Genomic DNA, 21,397 nt, shown 5'->3' on the forward strand with positions numbered 1-21,397 from the left:
TTTTTTTAGAAAAACAACAACTAGAAATTGAGTCTCAACAGAATTCCCCTTTCCAGAAGGCCAGTCTTTGGTATTGGTTCCAGCCACTCTGTATCACATTTGACTGGTGAATAAACATACTTTTTTTTTTAGCGAAATCTCATTAGGCAAATCACCAAGTTTACGGCAGACAATTTATAAAATCAAATGGTAGGAAATGAGGACATTTTGCTGTAAAACTTATTATTAACATAAAATACTTTTTTGGGGGGCCGGATAAGTACAAGCAATGCTTTTCTAGGCCTCCCTACCAAACTCACTTTCAAAGGAGATCCTCAGAACAAACAGGAGCTTTACAGTTTGACAATTTTTTGAAAGTATAAACTTGAAGGCCATTTTTCATGATACAGGACACTTCGCTGTGCCAGAATATATACAAATGTAACCATTTACATGAAATATGACTTTAAGATTGCATAGTTTCAAATGTTATCATAAAACCTTTGACATAGTAGCTGAACACGATTCTAAACCCACATTGTTACCTGCAAACATTCAGTTGTACCACATACCAAGGAAAATAGCTCTAATCGTGGAAAGAGGAAAAATATAATCCTTGTAGGAAATGACCACTTCTGCATTGACTCCCTTCTGTTTATCCAGGAAACCCAAATACCACAAAAAGAGTATGAACAAGACTATTGTATGTGGCCTCTTCCATGCCTTTGTTTACAGTGATTCCTGAAATAACACACTGGTCTGTTTCCTACCAGAAACAATGGACTGAGAAAATGATGTGTGGAGCACAGAACACAGACACATTCACACGTGAGTCAGGCCCAAACTTCAGGTTTGGTAATTGTAAAAATGCTAATACAATGCCCTATTTTTATGTTTTAGTGGCAACTAAAAAAAGACACTGATGAGAGAACGATACAAATAGGAACCATGAAGTCTAAGAGCACTTGACCCAGAAATGCATTCATTGTTTTACTCTTGTGATCTAATTCATAATATTAGGGATAGCTTTATTCTAATATTACAAAAAAAAATACATTTTAGTGCATAATAATAAAAAATAATAAATTTACTAAATTATATTTCATCCCCATTTACCTATCAGACTCAGTATCAAATATCATGTTAAATTCACATTTAATTTCATTTAAAGATAAAATTCAAATTGCATACAACTAACTGCTAGCCTGGCAAGCCAGACCTACATCAAGATGTTAGGTCTGGCAACTCATCATAGACACGGCTCAATCCGAGGGGCGGGATAAACGGCTGTCTTTCAAATTCACTCTGCACGCAATAGGACAGTTCTTCAACCAACCAGAGCGTTTTCCCAACAGCGGAGCTTACGTTAGTTCTGCGTTAGTTGATAGATTCAACTTTTGAATCTGGCCGGCAAGAATGACTTAAGCTCTTTGCTCTTTTCTCAAAGAAAAACTTAACTCCAAGTCCTCCAGAGTCGCGGCCAAAGCCGATTCGAAAGAATGTTCGCCAGCAGCTGCCACCATTCTTTGTTTTCAAGTAGCAGGGAACCGTCACAACTCTGTCGTCATTATCTTAAGCCCGCCCCGCCTACTCTATACACGATGTGATTGGCCTGACCCAATTTAGGTTTTTACAGCTCCGAAAGTCAACGGAGAGTTGCTAGACTACCCTCATATACCCACATAACGCTTGGCATGAGACCATTCTGTGATACTTTTGCATCTTTTCTTAAAAGCTTGACACTGGTCGCTAATTCACTGCCATTATATGGACGAGTGCGAGTGGGACATTTTTTAAATTTCTCCTTCTGTGGTCCGAAAAATAAAGAACGGCACACTGCATTAGAACAACACCAAGGTGAGTAAATTATGACTTAATTTTCATTTTAGGGTGAACTATCCCTTTAAAGAAAAAAGGTTTGAAATTTTTAAATGAAAGAAAATAAATAGTACATCTGATTAATCAAGTTGAAGGGAGAATGGCGTCAATACGAGATTGCATTTGGCCCCCGAAAAGCAGTGATTCATGGGATGTAATGAAATGATGACCTGATGATAGATGCATACAACATCAGTGGCCAGCCATGAGCCACATTGTATTATTGGCCAATAAAAAAAGACTTCACCTTCACCAAGCTAGAAAGTATGTCTCATTGAATTATCCACAATAGAAAGCAGATGGGTTTAACACTTGGGACAGGATGCCATCTCCACTTTAACAAAATCATTTTATGCCACACACGCACAGGATCCCAATAATGACAGTGACACCATCATGACTGACATTATTTTAAAGTTCAAATGTGAGTCAACAGTTTGATGGATTATAAAATGTGCATCATTAGACAGAATGCTCATTTCAGACACCCTGAAGCAACACGTATTCTCTTGATGGCGTAGTGTTTCCTGAAGAAAACCACAAAACTGACACAATGACACAAACAACTAGATCCTTTTTTGGCAATGAGGTTAGAGTTTATCCTCTAAGCTGATACCAGCATCCGGAGCTATTTTGGATGAGGTTTCTGGAAGGCACCCTCACCCAATGAATTCCTTTAGTCTGAGTCAAAAGGATTCAAATTTAGGCCAGGTTTATACAGTTCCATTTTCATTACAGTCACCCCATACTCCTACATTAAAGCTTAATCAAAACGTCAGCCATCACAAATTCATGATTTATGAGTTCACATTTTCATATTCTCCTTAGGTACAGATAACTAGCTTGTTGGCGATTATTTAATCAAGAATTGATTGATGTATTAGCGAAAATACAGTTGTTTCAAATATTTCAGCAGCAAAATTGACAATTTCATGATTTCTACTTTCTTACACAGATACATTTATTTCATAGCTAACCATTCAGAAAGAAAATAAAATTAGCAATTTTAATGCTACAAAGGCCTCTCAAGCAGTCAATTGTGGTTTATAACCTATAATGGGCAGTTATGCAATTGTGAAGAGAGGACCAGACAGTACAAGAGATTATAATCATAACAGTGCTCAACCAGATTGCTTCTGCACACATACAATAGGTTATATTTTCAAGTAAATAAAAAGCAAAGTCAAAGCCATTCTTATACTAATTTCTACTTTCAACACAATGGAAAATACCAAATGCTGTCACTAGGGAGTATTACAGACATCAACACAGAGCATAACACATGCTCACTGAACTCAGGTGAAACATGGCCCCCATCATGGATATTATAGCAGTGGTGCATATGCACAGGAACACATCTGTTCGCATCTGTTCCATCCAGGCATACCTTTCATCCTCAATATTGGACTCCAGAGAGCAGGCTTGCGAATGGTGCTGTGCTCACTGAACAAGAATGATGTCGTTGAAGTCTGCTGGGGGCATGTCTGGGTTACGTTTGCCAACACTCAGGAGGAGAGTAAGAGGATCTGAAATATCATTAACCCCCTAATGATCTCCTAGAAACCCTATAACTAACTGCAAGCTTTGAGCCTTTGACCTAGGGGAGAACCAATTCCTTGGAGAATAAGTCTGGCCACAAGTCTGAAGAGTAACTGAGACCCTCTTCAACATCCAAGCATCCCACATTTCAGACAAACAATCCTAATCTGTCACGTTTTCCTAAAGCAATTGAGATGCTCCCCAAGGTAGGAGGACTGCACTATGAAGCTCATGATTTCTATATTACGGCCTCTCATATGAATCTAAACCAACTGCTGGATTCAGTACACACGCTAACGCACATTTGCATGCGCTCTTGAGACCAAAGCATCCGCATGGAAATAATTCTTCCAGTCTTTAGCCTAGTATCTGTTGGATCCATTAATATGACTAAGCAGCATTGGATGCAACATAGAGCACATAACAGCAGAGAGCACGGCCTATGTCTGAATCAATCTCAGCCAAAATGGAAAGTTGTGAATCATGCATAATAAGAGCAGGAATGTGCCATTTTGATTTTATGTTGACTTAAAGAAATAATCTAGAGATTTGTCTGAGTCCCATAAGAACCTCTCTTCGTTTTTTAGAAAGACTTGCTTTCTGGGTCTGATCCGTTTCACATGTAGAGGCGGGCGTGTGTCAGGATGCAATTACTGTGCACTTCTGACGCGTACTTGGTTAAGGTTTCTGTGGTGCAATAAAACTATTAGCCTGGAGGGTTGCCCACTACTCAATAAGACCATAGGGATATTAGGTCTAATGTTCTGTAACCCAATTCTTGAGCTCTCCAAAACATTATGCTCTGCATGAAATCCCAATGAAACTCCCTGTAGACACGTTTTTAAAAAGCTACACAGATACAGTGGGGGCAGGAGGGGTTCTTGTTTTGGCATACTTAAAGCATTATATGAAGCATGTATCCTGGCAGGACAGAAACTGTCAAGAGTGACATTAGTAAGGTTTAAGCAGCATCCACTCAGTGAGTATTCATAGGTCTTGGCATGTGGATTACACAAGTCTTAAGAAAGCTTTAAAAGATTAGTTTGTCTAAAAATGAAAACTCTATCACCATTTACTTACCCTTAAGTTGTTCCAAACCTGTATGACTTTCTTTTCTGTGTTAAACACATAAGCAGTTAATTAGCTGAAATTCCAAGCTGCCCTTTTTCTTGCACTGTTTCTGCTTTCATTGAATAAAAAAGAGCAGCTTCGGCATTTAGCTAAAATTTCTTCTTTTGAGTTAAACAAAATAAATAACACATTTTTGGAATTACATGAGGCTGAATAAATGATGACAGACTTTAATTTTCCCTATTCTTTTTGTAAATCCAATGCATTAATATTCAAATATAAAGACCTTTAGGCACCAGAGAAGACAACCTACAGACATTAACCTATCAATACTAAGTGTGACACACAAAACAATGCAAAATAATAAGGACTCCACACATTTGCCTCATGTATTATAATAAAACTACATGAATCATCTGTAGACTAGAGGACTCTCTTGACTCTATTTACAGAATTGATAACACTTGTCCACTCATTAAGTTGATTCATTGGACTTTTTAGTGCTGGTTTCTTGGGCTGTGTCCAAAATCGCCCTCTATACCCTTAAATACTAGGGCACTATTTTAGGGGACAGCCATTTGTAGTTGTTTTCGAAACCATAGTGGACGTTATCGCGTGCACTCATTCAATCCCACAATGCACCGCAATAACAAATGTACAATGATGTATGCTCAACGGATTTGCGCACCGAATTAATTCCTACATCTGACCAGATGTCACCCACATCTGAATCATCCATCCACTTTCCAAACCGCTGGTCCAATGTGGCTACAGCGTAATATCATCCAGGTACAAATTCCTTTTTAGGAAATGAATATTAAATTGTTTAATTAAGGTTTATACTGTCACGTTCAGTTTAGTTTTGTTCAAGGACTTTCAGTGTGTTTTCATCTGTCACATGTTTCTTGGTTTAGTTTCCCGCTACTCATCAGTCTCCTTGGTTACTGTCATTATTAGTTAATGTGCGTCAGCTGTGTTTAGTAATTATCCTTGTTGTGTTCACTACTTAAGTTGTTCCTTCTCCTGCACTCCTTGTCTGGTGGTCACTGTAATACCTACACTGCTGTGTTAATGTGAGTTTCCCTGCTCGTTACCTGATTCTTGAGTGTTATTATTAAAGTGTTGTTTGTATTTAATCTTCTGAGTCTTCAGCCTGTTCTTGGGTACACCACACCATTACATATACATTAGTTTCCATGACAGAATGCAATATAAATCTTTTCATCTCACTACTGGAGCTGCCAGTTTGCTAAGTTTCAAATAAAGTTTAAACAACAAGCAAAAACTATGCAAAAGCGGCAGCCCATTCCATTATATATTTATAATATATAAATATATTACTAAACTAATGTAGGGAATAATAAATGAGGGTATAGGGGGGTGATTTTGGACACTGCCCAGGTCTCCAGAGCAACATACCTCTAAGATAAAATAAGCAATTAAAAAAGCAGTTGATGTTACACAGTACTGTACTTTTTTTTTTTCTAAGATGATAATTCTGGCCTCAGCCTACATGTGCACGACATGTTCCTTTTCGTCTCACTCTGACTAAATGAACGGGTCACTACACAAACCAGTTTTATCCATTAGAGCAGTGATTCAGGGTTTAGAAAGATTTCCATTTCCTTTGTAAGTCTCTATAAGTCTTTGCTACACTGCAAGTCATGACTTCTCATTAAGATCTGTACAAATGATTGCATATCCACTCGTGGTTGAAATTTGGTGACGAGGACTAATGACTTCATGTTTGTCAAATTTCATATCTAAATTTGATTTATAAATAAATATGCCATTTTGTCTAATAGAGAAAGTGTCTGCATGATTGCTCACTGAACAGACAAGCTCAGGCGTAAAGGGAAACGAATAGCAAGGTTTTCTGGTTTTAGCTCAAACAAATCACAGTAAAGGTGACCAATTTTACAACAATGTTAAATGATATTCTGTATAATGTGTAAAAAGAAACATTTCTGATTTATTGTCTATAAAGGAGTACTTAAGACTTACTGATGGGGCTCTGTGGGTACATAAGACAAAAAAATCCCTACTACTAATTCCCTTCTCATACTGCCTTAAGGCCCGTACACACCGGGACGAATATCGGCGCGCGTTATTCGCCAGCGTTTTTCAACACGTTTTTTGTGTTCACACCCAAGCGATTTTCGCTGACGATGAGCCGAGTGAACATGCAAATTCATTCCCTGACATTAGATGGCGCTTAATACCACTCCATAACAGTTCTCTTTTATCAAGATTTTTGTAGTCGCTGTCGCGTTTGTCATATAGTTATTTATGTTCCGACACCAACGAGACCAGCAGCTCTACATTCATCTTGCCTTGCATCTTCCTCGTCTTATTTCTTCCCGGCAGTGTTTAGACGCTACTCGACATATATCTTCTTCGCCATTACGTATGTGTGCTCGGCAAGACCGTTTTGTGTTTGAGCGCCCCCAAGTTGTGTTTTACTGTAACTTCAGAAGCTCCAGACACGTGAGCAAAAGCGCCAATCTCATTGGTCGGATAGTTTTTGACGCGTCAAACCAAAAAAACGAACCCGAGGCGTTTTTTAAAAAATGACGCTTTTACGCGTGGCGTTTTTCACGTCGATGTGCACACTCACATTAGCGCCCTTTGTTTAGTCATGAGGTGTTAAACGTCGGCAAATATCGCGCGCGAAATTCGTCCCGGTGTGAACAGGCCCTTAGTCTACTACCAAGGGTCTAGTCTCCATACTTTTCTTACTCCATACTACTCAGTACTAACAGTTTACACTCCCAGAGTGGTCCACACACTGGCTATAATAAGGTTCCTAGAAGGCAGGCAAAAAAAAAAGTTACTAATTTTAAGTGATCTGGATTTTTCTGCCGTATAACACATTCCAGTGCTTCTCCTTGCAGAGGAAATTGCAAAAGTGGTCTCGGATCTGAAAAAAAAGTGCAAAAAAACCCCAAAAAATCTCAGTCCCCCAGCTGCTTCAGGCACACTGCTGGGTCACAGTCAGGGCTGAATTCCTCTGCTGAGGGGGACTGAGATCCACAGCCAGTTTATAGACAGTGCAAAAAGAAGGAGACAGCAACAGCTACTCAAATTGAAAATGCAATCACTACTGATTAAAGAAAGAGATTTTTACAGATGTCCAAACCAGAAAGTAGCCTAATTATTATTATTTTTTGCTCCTGTGTCTGTCCATGTGAGTGAGTGCCTGAATGAAGAGCGACGTTTTTGATTGGCTCTATACCAAGATTATCGTTAACGAAAACTATTACGAAAACCCGAAGTCAAAGACAACAATAAAAAAAAAGGGTTGGCTAAAGACTGCAAACTAAACTAATACTTAAAATCTGAACTAAAAAATGAACTTTCATGAAAGACTTTCATATGTTCAGTCAACATCTCTCAAGTCTACTCAAACCAATTAGACAACAAGTAGCATAAAACAAGCAAAGTTCGCTGGTCAGATGTTCAGGTTTTTTTTTTTTTTTTTTTAGTTTGTTGAGCTGTTTAAGAGATGAAAAGTGTAATTAATATTGAAAAACATAATACAACTAAAATGATACAATCAAAATAAAAAAAATATCAACAAGTAAACAAACTATAATAACCCTTTTATATCAATGCACAGTAACTGCTGCCACTGCAGCCTTCAAGAGAACCAAGAACTAACTACTAACATCACTAAACTAAACTTAACATCACCTCATATAATCTACTCCATTTTCCTCCATGAACATTTGGTACACTCCCCCCAAAAACACTTTAAAGCCTTTCAAACATGTCATTCCTTTACTACAGCATTGCACAATCATGAAAATAGGTTCTTAGAAGTAACAGCTACTGAAACACCCCATTTGGAGAAGTTGTCTAATTCAAAGAATTACCTCCCCAAAGACGTGACGTCTTCTGGCTTATGTCATCACAACATCTGACTCTCCCTCCCCCAACCCCCCCTCTAGCTCCTCTAAAGTTGTGAAAGTGTTGAAAGGTGGTTGTGCTAAATCTGAAGTTAAAGGATGAGCTGATCTGGCAGGTGGATTGGCTATTAGAGTGGTGAAGACAAGAGGCAGAAGTGAGTAATCTGTTCCACCTGTGCTAACTTTCCTACCTGGGAAGACACATGTACCACACACTCACACTGGAGAAGATATCCCTGGGGAATCCCTTGGTTATCAACAAAGAGCAGAAATAAACAAGAATGGTTTAAAAGAGGAGCTTTTACTACTAGCTGAAGATCCTTTATCATGGGTGGTTTATCCTCGGGCATTCATTACTAGCCATGAGACACACTCGGTGGCTGAAATATAATGCTTACTTAAACCAGAGAGTCTCAAGAGACTTGCAACATAGCGGCTAATAATACAAAAGAGACATTCCCAAAGCAGTCAACATCCCAGTTAAAATGATGGAGTTTTTGTAAAGCCACATGACAAAACCATTCGTCAGTCCCAATGAATGAGGTCAAGACTGCAGCTGAGCCTTTAAGACTACAAATCAGGGGGTCCCAGCATCTCATGTGTACTCACCAAGCACCCACATTTCCCAGGTGACCCCTTCAGAAAGATAGTCTTACTAGACAATAACTCTCTCTACATGTACAATCCGCATGATTTACAATTACAATCCCAATTACTAATGATTTACAAGACAGCTTTGCCAAACATATGAGAGATGGCCATGACAGAAAAGTCCAAGGGAGAGAAATAAGGTCAGTAAATTAGTCGATCGCTGACTGATGCCCAATGAATTATTGAGTCAACCATCCCATACATTCATAGCGTACAGCCACATGTGCAATTATGGAACAATTATTCAATTTCGTGGCATAAGTGCAAGACAAATATCCCCCAAGTGGACTGAAAATAAACCATTAGAAATTCAGCAGCTTTTTATGTTGTTGCTGTTGTACTTACGATTGGCTTTTGCTTCTCTCAGTGAATTCCAACTAAATGAATCTTAATAACCATAGAATTTCACAGCGACCCAAAGGAGTTTAAGAGAGAGAGCAGTGAAAACAAAGCAAGTCTAATTTTAGGCACTCATGATTAGTTTACCGTACGGCCCATGTCGCACATTACCAATGGGAAGCATTTCAAGACCTTATCAAGATGTCCACATTGTTGCGCGTAGCATATGGTACCTATCATTTATACACTGCACATAGTACAATTCTTCTGCTGCTGTATATGAAATGATAGAATGTTGTGTCTAAGTAATCATGAATAATAGTGTAATTTAAAACATATTGTGGCTGGGTGTGGGAGCTAAGGAGTTAACAGACATCTTTTGTTTTCAGACAGGTCACATTGGAGCTCCTGAGGTAAGAAGAGATAATCAAATTAATTGCACCCATTGAGTATATTTATCATCATATACATGATCAAAGAAACACTTTCTCTCTTCTTTCTTTCTCAGTGGAGACAGAATAATGAGAGAGATAGAGAGACTACTTCTCAGTTTGCTGACCCAATGTCACCTGCTTCCACTTCTTATGGCAATATAACTGTGCTCTCAAATTATTTGCCTTATAAACCATAGATGTGTGAATGAAGTTATCTTAAAGTGACGTCCATATGATAAATAGGCTACATGAAAATGGTAAATATTCCAGAGGTATTGGGTGCGTTTAATAATTTGTTGAATATATATTGTAATAAATAAAAACCAAAACACAAATAAATAAACAGAGAACAGTACAGTCAAAAGTTGTTTAAATGTCACATTACCCTAAATTGTAAAAAAAAAATGTATTTTAATGATCTGTCCAAGCTTAAGAGATTTAAATACATTTTTGGATTTTATATAAGTTCCATTCAAGTGTTTTTGAAAGAAGACCCTATTAAATGAATCAGGATTCTAAACTAAAGCTAATCTGAGCTAAGTACAAGCATATAGTCACCAGTGCCAGTGATGTTGGCTGTTGATTTGTTGCATCTCAGAGCTCCAAGCAGTACAACTAAGTTTGAAAATAACTTCATGCTGAGTTTAGGGCAACAAATCAACTAATAATAAATGATGCATCAAACCAATTTGTCCACTTTTAAAAGATAAAACTTGAAAATGATCTTGCCAGTGCTTACCATGGCATCTCCTTGATCTTGATCATAATCATAGTAGTCGTGACTTGACTCCAAAGCAAGGTTTGCATAAAACAATGCGAGACAGAAGACAGAAATTCCAAATAAGTGCATTTTAGAAAGAAAAAAAAATTCTCTGAAGTCTGAGCAGAGTCTGTTGAAAGTTCCTCTTTTGCAGCTTTCAGCAGCAGGTTTCTAGAAAATTCTGTCCTTAAACTAAAATAATACCCATGTATACATCCAACATTTTAAGAAGACACTTCGACACTGGTCCATGGAATGCACTTTGAGCTCGTCCCCTTCACAAGCGCCTGTGAACATCCACTCTGTGCGGAGAGAGATCAGTGTGGAAGTGCGCTCAGCGCTCTATGGCATGTTTTATGCAATTTCACGCTGCTACTTTGACTCCTTCTCCTCCCCCTCTCCGTTTTCCCCCAGCCTGCCTCTTCTGTCGCTGCTAGACACATTCCGAAACATCAAGAGAGGAATATGAGTCATGGCACGCGCGCTTTTCTCAGGTGTCGACTACAGCACGTCAAAGTCATTGTGAGCAATTCACGCACGAGCGCGCCGAATGAACCATGCAGTTGCCGTTTTTTTGTGTAAGGTGAAAGGGCAGTGGTTCGTTCCAACATGAAAACTGTTTTTACTTACCCATTCACCTCATATTTATTTTTAAAGAATATGCAGGTCTGGCTTTTTATAGGCCTACTATTACAGTGAACATGGACGAGCTTAAAAAATTAACGCAAAAACAAGATAAAAGTAGCCTATCATAAAAGTAGTTCACGCGACTGCTTACTATTATATTAAGTCATAAACCTAAATTAAAATGTTTTAAAAGAGTATACAAGTTTAGTATACTACTTACTGACAATGAAAAGTGTTTTTTCAGCATGCTAAATTTAAACTAAGTTTAAAAATGTTATAAAAAAAAACAATAAAGTAAGAGTAGTATAGACATTGTAAACCACACACTAAATAATAATAATACTAATAAAACAACACACATGTATGGCCAATTCTGGTTAACTGGGCCACCTTGATTGGGGCTGGGTAAATTGGGATGACTGTCAAAAAGTGGAACAATTTACCTGAATTCACCCTACTCATAGTGAGCTTCTTTGGGGAAGTTTAAATTCTCTTGGAGGGTTTTTCTCCATAGGGGGTCTTAGTCCTCAAGTTCACCGAGTGCTCTTCTAATGCTGTGGAATGCAAGTTCCACTTGAGTCATTGTGTTCCATTTACCGCTGTCAAATGGTTGCATTTCATTTTGTGATCTTCTCAAATACTACTTTAAGTAGCAGGCTAAACATGCACTGTCAAATGCATTCAGTGTTAACACTAAAGGTCTAGTTTGAATAGGCTCAGGGGCTAAGGGTTTGTGAATGATAACCTAATTAGCCATGACACCATTGAATACTTCAATGTGAAGATACCTGACAATTCACATTTAAATAGCTGGCCAAATGCTTTCCAGGGCAATTGAGATAAAAGTTCTGCTTTTGTTTTCTATTAAATAAAAATTATAGCGATAAATGATTGTACCAAATGACTGGTGACAATAAAAATATGGTGGTTGTTGTTGTTAAAGCCAAACAATTCCATAAGCAGAAGACATACAGTAGTAGCCTATTTTCAAGTCAATGCAAATTACTTGCGGAACTTGTTGTCGCAAATTTGAAGCAAACAAAAGGCTTGTCAGTCATACTTGGCAGTGGCCAGCAACTTCGCCAACTTATTTGACTTCTCTTTGCTTAGGAACTGTCTCATTCTGCTTCCCTGAATGCTTTGACTGGTCTAATTCTAAAAGGTCAAAGTTCAGACTAGTTTCATAAGGATTAACATGAGTTGCTTGTGCTTTGACGTTACTAAACAGATTACTTCATAGGAGAAGTTATAATGTCGTCATGCAGCCAGGCGTCTGATGCTGCTTTTTTAGCCACATATAATCTTATTTAGAAGTCCTCAGTGGAACTTTTGACATACTTAGATTTAGTCTCAAAAAGAGTTTCAGAAGCTGACTATTCCATGCTTTTGTTCTACATTACCATTTACATCCTTTTCCATTTTTCCCTCATCTGGCCCACGCATACCAAGTAATCTGGAATCTGTGTCCTTATTTAAACTCTGCTTTGTGCTCCAGAACTCTTTTCAAAGCAGTTTTGCGTATGATTTATATAATGCATTCATTATAATAACTGATTTTTATCAATTAAAGCTGATCTGAGGGTTTTGTCTGACATTATTTGTTTTTTTTTACATTAAATTTTTTTATGCACATTAAATTGATTCATTTAAATGAAAGAGAAAGAAAGAAACATGAAATCACTTGACACTTGATGAACCAATATGCTTTAGTTACATCACAGCCATGAATCATGATATGCTTTGTAGTTTGAAGGTGGAATTGAGGGAGGGACATTTCCATTATTGAGAGTATTTGTTTGGACAAAAGTCTATGTATGAGAAGTAAATTGTGTATTTTAAATGTGAAAAGGAGAGTTTTGTCAATGATTAGAAGAATACTAGCATATGTTTGCTTCAAACTATAACATGGATGAAATAAAAGCTACATAACTTTGACTTAATTTTCATTGTCATTTGTTGCTGTACCAGGTCCAAATACGGGTCCACTGACTTCATTGACACCAACTATGAGCACTCAGTCTGTGGCCTGAAAAGGAAGGCACCACCATAGGAATTTATGAGGGTCCTCATGGCACAGTGACCCAGCACTGTATAACACTTTTGCTTGTCTGCTCATGTGTGCACAGCTTGTTCCCACACTGGGAATTTCTCCTGCCGGAACTGGGAAACAATGGATGTGGGAGTCCTGTGACTGGAGCTGCTGCTTTGGGAAGCGCTGGACCCTGTTAATGCTGGAATTTGCAGTGTCCCTTACGTTTCAAACAACGGTTGTGTTGGGTAGGGTAGATCGATGAGGATAATATGGTCACGGGGGGTAGGCCTAATCTTGCACTCTCCAGCATTCCTTGGCATCCCCATTGGTTTGTTTGTAATAAATTATATAGCATTTTGACATTGAAGGCCTATAGATAGGAAAATACAATATCACTGCATTTTGTGTTTAATGTATACAAAGAATAAAATGTTTCAAAAATCAAAATCTTCACATACGTATTTAAATAATGCAGAAGGACTATTTTTGAGCAGATATTTCAACGTCAAAAACGACCCATAGAATTAAAAACCAAATGGAGGGCCTGTGTTTCAGTAATTAAGAAGGGAAACGTGCTATGACTGAGATAAGGATTGGTCTTAAAGCGTCTTTGTTTCACAGTTGACAGCTGAGACAATTAATTAACCAACAAATAAGGAAAATGGTCATGCAAGAGCATGTTGTGTGTGGTCTTGTATGGGTGACAGTAGCCTTAAATAAGAAACAATTACCCACAGTAGAAACCATGTTAGTTCTCATATCATCAATAATATTAATATGTTATGTTATTTATTAATTAAATTGATTAAAGGTAAATATAAATAATTTTACATTGCTGCACTTCGTTTTCAATGTTGATAATAATATGAAATGTTTCTTAAGCACAAAATCAGAATATTAGAATGATTTCTGAAGAATCATGTAACACTGAAGACGATGCTGAAAATTTGTGGCCTTGCCATTACAGAAAATAAATAACATTTTAACATACAATGTATGTTTCAAGTTGTAATAATGTTTCACAATATTACTGTATATTGTACATTTATAGTTAGAACCAGTGTTGGGAAAGTTCACTTTCTACATGAACTAGTTCAAAGTTCAGTTCATACATTTTAAAATGAACTAGGTCAGGTCATAGGTCATACTCAACATTTTGAACTAAGTTCACAGTTCCAAAAATGAACTAGTTCATAGTTCTTTTTTTTCCATGTTGCTGCGAGATATTATTTTCCAAAATGATTGCCACAGCCTATATAGAACCACAGACAATTATTTTATCAGGTTTGTTTAACACTGAAACTATGCGTCAGATTTTTCCCACCCTCACCGACCTTGTCTTAAAACTCGTTTAAATGATCATACGTTTGTAACGTGTCATCAGTCGTTCATGAACGATCTATTCACTAAGTCCGTCTGTCACGTGACAAATGAACGAAAGACTCGGAAGGTAGTTATTTATGTTCCCTGTAAACGAATTTTGACTGCATTATAATGATCTCTTAATTCAGAATATGATCAAGATTGTGTAGGTGGATGTGTTCTGGGAATTTGCCAGTTAATAGTGACATTTAAAGCCCCTTAAATGAACGAAATGACTCGAAAAAAGATTTGTTCATTTTGATGAACGAGATCGAACAAGAGATCGTCACTGGTGGCTAGTTGCCAGATTGGGTGTTTTTTCCGCTACATATTAAGGCCGGTTTACGGTGTGTTTTAGCCGGGTTTTCGCCTCGAAGACCCTATAGAAATCTGGCACTCTAATTGAACGAAGTTAAACTGAGAGAGCGTGGCGTTCACAGACACCAGAATGAACGAGTTCACAGTAACGTCCATCAGGCAGTAATACAGTACGTTCAGTTCACGTTCGCCCAAAATATGAACGAGTTCATGAACTATCGTTCAATGAACGCGTTCAGGCACAACACTGGTTAGAACCAGCATGATATTTTGAATGTAAATAGGGAGGAAATACTGACAGAGTTCCAAAGTTTAGGTGGAATTTAAAACTGTAAAATTACATCAGACTTACTAAAGATATGGTGATCAACACTTGCTTTGAGAGATAAAATCCAACGGCAACGGCCAAGACACATGTTACCCTAGCTTCCCTGTTGGGTATATTGAGAGAGTAAGTCCTATCCTTCCTTCAACCACATACACTTATGGTCAAAATATCCAGTTCTAGAATAAAAAGAAAATGTAGACGAAATCTTCTCATAGTCATGTTAGTAAATGTTTGATGACTGAAAAGCACTTCATAAAAAGTGTGCAAACCACTGGTTAGAATGTTACGGGCACTATAGAGGCATTTGACCCTCGGCTCATTGACATATTTGCCAAGCAAATTACCCTCACTGAGAAGGTTTTCAAAGTAAGGGACCAGTGAAGTGACCTCTTAAAGGCGATCTTTTACACATGTAAAAACATTCCCACTCACACACATACTGACACACACACACACACACACACACACACACTGGCGTTCGAGAGATGCTAAAGAGTGAGAGAATGGGGAGGGCTAAAATAGAGAGAAAGAGACCTTCCACCTCTAGCCTGCTTGCATTCGTATGGAAATAAGTCTTCTCGAGAAGTTTACGTTAAACTCTGAATGAGGATTAACATGGCTCCCGCTTCACTAAACAAAGCAATTACTGAGCACACATCTCCGTCAGCCTGACCGGCTGTATAAATACTGCCTATCCTGTTACAAACAAATTGCAAAGTCACAAACAAATTGTATTTCTTGGTACAGACTAAATGTACTAAACAGATTTTATCACATCCTTCATGACGACATGAGATGCGTATGGAATTTTCAGATAGAATTTGCTTTGAATATAGTATAAATCAAGGCCACAAGTGAGACCTCTGACTCCCACCTTCTTGTTATGAACGATAACGGGTGTGAGGAGATGTTTGACAAAGACTGATAGCCTATCTCACAACTTCGAAAAACTTGAAAATGTAGTATCTCAGTTTTACCTAAACGTTTATATACTAACATTCACACAGATCACATTGTGTGTGAAGGAATGACGCCTCAGGCTTTCACAAAAGATAATCTGTAATCTGTCTAACAGACAGATTTGTCCAAACTGGCCTTTTAAGCTTCACTGGTCATATACAGTGGGCCAGTTTTCTCAGTGTTAACGTATATTGAGATTTAATCTGTTTTCTTTAGAATATAATCAAGCAAGCCTTACTAGTTCTGAACTGAACTAGCAAGACGGTTCCCATGGATATTATTCATGACCTCATCTCTAAATAGCTTTTTTTACAGCTTGTACCATCATGCTTATTTCTTTTGTATATATATATATATATATATATATATATATATATATATATATATATATATATATATATATATATATATATATTAGTGGTGGGCCGTTATCGGCGTTAACGCACTGCGTTAACGCGAGACTCTTACTGTGCGTTCACACCGCCGCCGACTTGAGCTTCCAAAGTTACCGGAAATCATTCATTTTCAATGGAAGCTGGCTTCTCTCAGCTGCAAGGAGCGTCAAATTCCTCGGCGTCGCGTTTTGGGCGTTTTGAGCGTTTTGAGCGTCAATCTGAAAGTTGAGAGAAGCTCAACTTTATGGTAATGAGCTATGACGCGGTTCAGCGGCAAGCAGCGGCAAAACGCCAGCAACCAATCGGAATATAGACGTCCTTCGCGCTGGCTGATTCCGGAGAAACATACGATGTAAACTTTCGTTCCTACCAAAACATTTATTCAAAATCAATTGATACGATGGTGTCGAAAAAAAAACTCTCCAGTGATGAAATGTTTTCTGTGTTGACAAATCTTGCGCGATATCCTAAATTGCCGAATGCATTGCTTGTTTTTTCTGTTTACATTTCATGGTGTGACACTTCTCTTCTTCCATGATCGAACACAGAATGCTGCTACGTCAGAGCGGCCAAAGCGTCAACAAGCTTCCCCGTACTTTTTGACAAGCGTCTTTGACTGGGCGGCCAGAGCTTCTTTGCAGCTCAAGTCGGCGGCGGTGTGAACGCACAGTTATCGCGCGATAAAAAAAATATCGCCGTTAATCTATTCTCCAAGTTGGGTTGGGAGATGGCTCAAGCTACACAAGCTATGATGACGCAATCTACCCGCGGCCGCGAGGTACACCCGGCTGCAACGCATCATATTCGTCGTCATATTAAAGGTCCCATGACATGAAATTTTCACTTTCTGAGGTTTTTTAACATTAATATGAGTTCCCCTAGCCTGTATATGGTCCCCAAGTTTCTAGAAATTTCAATCGGTGTAAATCGAGCTTTTGTTATCTTTCTCTGCCTTTGAGAAAATGGAAGCTCAATCGCGCTGATCTTGAATCTCCTCCTTGTGACGTTATAAGGAGGAATGTTACCTCCCCTGTCTCTGCTTTGCCCGCCCAGAGAATATTTCTCGCCCATGAGAAAATGAGCTAGGAAGGAAGTAGGAACGCGCGCGCGCGATTTTAGTTTGTCCACGAGAGATATCATGGCTTTTGAGCGAGCGAAGCATAACAATTGCTCAATAATTGGATGTCCAAATGAACACGAAAGGGTCAATACAGAGCTGGGCTTGCTGAACGTCTGAAACTAAAGTCTGGATCACTCTCTTTGGCTCAGCTACACACCTCGGAACAGTAAGTCAACTAATGATATATAAGTGTGTTGCTTTACTGTTTATGTTTGCCTAGACTGTTACAAGTAGAATGTGGCTGTCACATTAGCTATGCAGTTTATGTGTGTGAATACACACACTGTAACGCGAGTGTTGTACACTTCTTTGTTATTTGGATAACCGTTTTCCTGTTGGTTATACGGCGCGCGCGATATCCGCATTTCAAGATCGCAGAGCTTGATGATGTAATTGTAATAAGATAAATTACAGATGTTACAGATCTCTCATGAAAAGGCAACAGTAGGTTAGCGTTAGCTACATGATAATAACTGTAAACCATCCGAATAAAGTACCGTATCCAGACATAATATTTTAAACTAACCATTCGGAAATGTCCTGCTGGAGCCGCTGAGTTGCAACTTCTTCATCCGTTGCTTCTCCATCCGGATCAGATTCTGGGTCAAACTGAAATGCTTGAACGACTGCGTGTCTCCGTGCCATTGCAATATATCCAATGTAAACATGCATGGTCTACCGTTGCCGCAGATGGTCAAGGCCACACCCACCCTCCACCTTGCGCCGCCTTTCTCCTCCTCATTAGTATTTAAAGCTACAGACACCGAAACGGCCTGTCTGAAGGAAGCTCATTCTGGGACTGGCTTATAGTGGCTATAATTCTGCACTGAGACTGAATTTTTGAAAAGAGATTTCAGATACAGTACTAGGGACCACTAAGGCCTATATTAAAGCCTACAAAAAATAGCATGTCATGGGACCTTTAAGTAAACACGGCTGAAAGTGAAAGCTGGTGTAAAAGATCGGTGCAACATCTATTATTTGGACTTGGTTCGGATTTAAGCCGTCCGACGTAGACTGTGTGGTGTAACAGTTCGGTAAGTTAACACACACACGACTAATCCGTTCTACCACCTCAAATTCAAAACGAAACATATCACTGAATACCAGCGCGCGCGTATTATTCCCAATATATCTGAGTGGTGTAGAACATAATCTCTGTCTGCGCCCGATTTTAAGAATCGTTGTTGTGTTTCTTTTTAACTGAAAAGACATCAGTTAGAATATTCTAATTTTAAATTTGGGGTTTCATAAGCTCTAAAGCCATAATAAACATTAGACCTACTTAAGTCTCTGCAGCTAGTGTACTTAAATTTTATTTATCTGCAAAATTATGTTGTATACTTACAGTTTTGCACAATATATGTTCTCAAAACTACATGCACCCTTAAAAAAAAAAAAAAAAAAAAAACATTTAGCAGTTGTTTAGCAGGGTCTGTGTAACCTGTTCTGAAATGGTTTTATTATAATATCATTTTCGCAAGAGGCTGCAATGTATATCACAATATGGATTTTAGGCCATATCGCCCATCCCTAATTGATAGCCTATAGTAGTTGATAATAACATAGGCCTACCTAATGTTGCCTACGGACGGTAACAGTACAGTAGTAACTTTTTTACTGTCTATGAGTAGAACAGCTTTCTCAAGCAGTTTGTGATGCATTTTGGAAACAGGAGATGAGCCCCTGGTCTAATGCGCCACCTGGCTTGAGAAACCCGTTCTCAAAGACTTACTTTTATAGTCATTATTTGGGTAGCACACATATTCTGAATGCCTTCGGCAGAATTCAAATGAGCCATTTTAATCTAGATTAATCTAGATTAATTTCAAAATTAATCTAGATTAATCTAGATTAAAAAAATTAATCTATGCCCACCTCTAATATATATATATATATATATATATATATATATATATATATATATATATATATATATATATATATATATATATATATTTCAAAAGTAATTATTAAGAGCTCAGTATAATAATTTGATCTCAGCCAACATAAGAAGTATTTAGAGGACTGTGGATGAAATGTCTATTTGCATTAAGGATGACAGTCTCTGACAATTTCTGGGAATGTTCTCTTCTTTTAAACATGACTCAGAGGAAACAAGTTTGACAGGGTGTCAGAATGATAAGACTTTTGGGCAAAAAATTGTGGTGAGTGTGTAACTTCATGAAATATTAATATTCTTAGTCATTGTCAAGGACTCACATGATGATTTGCACAAGGTCAAATAGAGATTACAAATTTTAGTGAAGACAAAAGAGTCTTATTGGCATTTGGAGTTTGACCTTTACAAAATTAGCATAGTTCCCTAATGTCTTTCCCGACAAATGACACTCAAAGTAAACAATTGTCTGCAAAGTTAGAAACAAAGAATAAGTCTAAGAAGATAGCAGAAATCAATGATAGAGTGATTTTCCCCACTACACTTCATATAAAAGTTGTGTAAGCTCAGTGTAGAAATATGAGGGGAATATATTATGAAATCAAATGCAGTGCTGCCAAAGAAAACTGTTTGAAGCAGCAAAAAAAAGTGTACAAGACAGAAATGCCAGTAAAACTGATGGCAGATTAGATGATTTTGGCATCAACTTCCCTGAAGCGAAGTCTTATAGGACCTCGCTTCCTGGCATATTACCGTGGGGTCATGATGTACATCAAAATGTACACTATCATATGGGAACTGGGTATAGAGCACCTGCCAGCCAAACAACAAAACCAACTGTTACTCTTCAAAAGGCTGAGGTCAGATCACTTGCTTGTAAATTAGGAAAACGACCCCTCCAGACTAACTGACGTGTGTGAGAGAGAGAGAGAGAGAGAGAGAGAGAGAGAGAGAGAGAGAGAGAGAGAGAGAGAGAGAGAGAGAGAGAGATGTTTCCCATGAACATTTGCCAGGTTCTGTCGGACTAATCCGCAGGGAAAAAAACAAACCCAGTGTCTTTCAGGACTTTGGTTAAGTAATGAGGAATTCTTGCCTCAGTCTTTAATAGGAGAAAATGGACTTTTTTTTCTTGTCCTCAGGACTACACAGACTGATGTCTCAACCTGCTCAGTTATCCGAGAAGCAGGCTTTTCAGACATCGAAGAGCTTGTTTATTTCACATTAACTCAGATAAGTCTTTGTCAAATAACAAGCCTTAGATTGGCACATGTAAGTAATAGCCAAATTCAGGCGTGTAAATCTGCATGTGAACCACACAAAGACTAAACAGTGAGCAACTAGATTCTTGAGGCTTAGTCAGCTTTAATTTGTCTTCTGTTTACTCATAAATCTGCCGTTAGTCTGCAATAAAGTATTTATCCTTCATTTTTTATCATTTTCTTCATATTTTATTTAACCATGAAAATCTCTCTGAGATTAAAAATCTCTTTCACAGGAGTGTCCTGGCCAGGAATGGACAGCAGTTACAATCACAAAATTTACAGATCAAAACAACAAATATAAAATTAAAACCCTTAAAAACAATTGCACATCATTGAGTCTTCTCCGAGTGACCGAATAATAGATTTAAAATGTTCCATAGGCACCAGAGTTTGTAGTTTCAATTTCGCTTGGAGTAGATTCCATTCAAATGGAGCTGCACACATAAAAGCCCTTTTTCCAAGTTCAGTTCTTACAAATGGAACAGAAAGAGTAAAACAATTTCCCAACACTTTTCTTTTGAATTAGACAACCTA

The 21,397-nt window shown here is 38.0% G+C and overlaps 1 protein-coding gene across 3 annotated transcripts in view; it reads right to left on the minus strand.

Annotated features, from left to right (window-relative positions):
• Positions 1-21,397, minus strand: part of vegfc (vascular endothelial growth factor c) — a 74,624-nt gene that overhangs the window by 40,535 nt on the left and 12,692 nt on the right. Inside the window, exon 1 of one of the 3 annotated variants that reach the window (XM_081361913.1) lies at positions 10,539-11,139. The exons of 1 other annotated variant lie outside the window; for it this stretch is intronic. In XM_081361913.1, the coding sequence (XP_081218039.1) occupies positions 10,539-10,649 (111 nt within the window). In that variant the 5' untranslated portion in view covers positions 10,650-11,139. Of the gene's footprint in view, positions 1-10,538; positions 11,140-21,397 lie in introns of those variants that run through there. One more of the 3 variants, XM_081361915.1, reaches the window with a different exon arrangement.

This window comes from Scardinius erythrophthalmus, assembly GCF_964197995.2.
Source record: "Scardinius erythrophthalmus genome assembly, chromosome: 3".
Lineage (NCBI taxonomy): Eukaryota > Metazoa > Chordata > Actinopteri > Cypriniformes > Leuciscidae > Scardinius > Scardinius erythrophthalmus.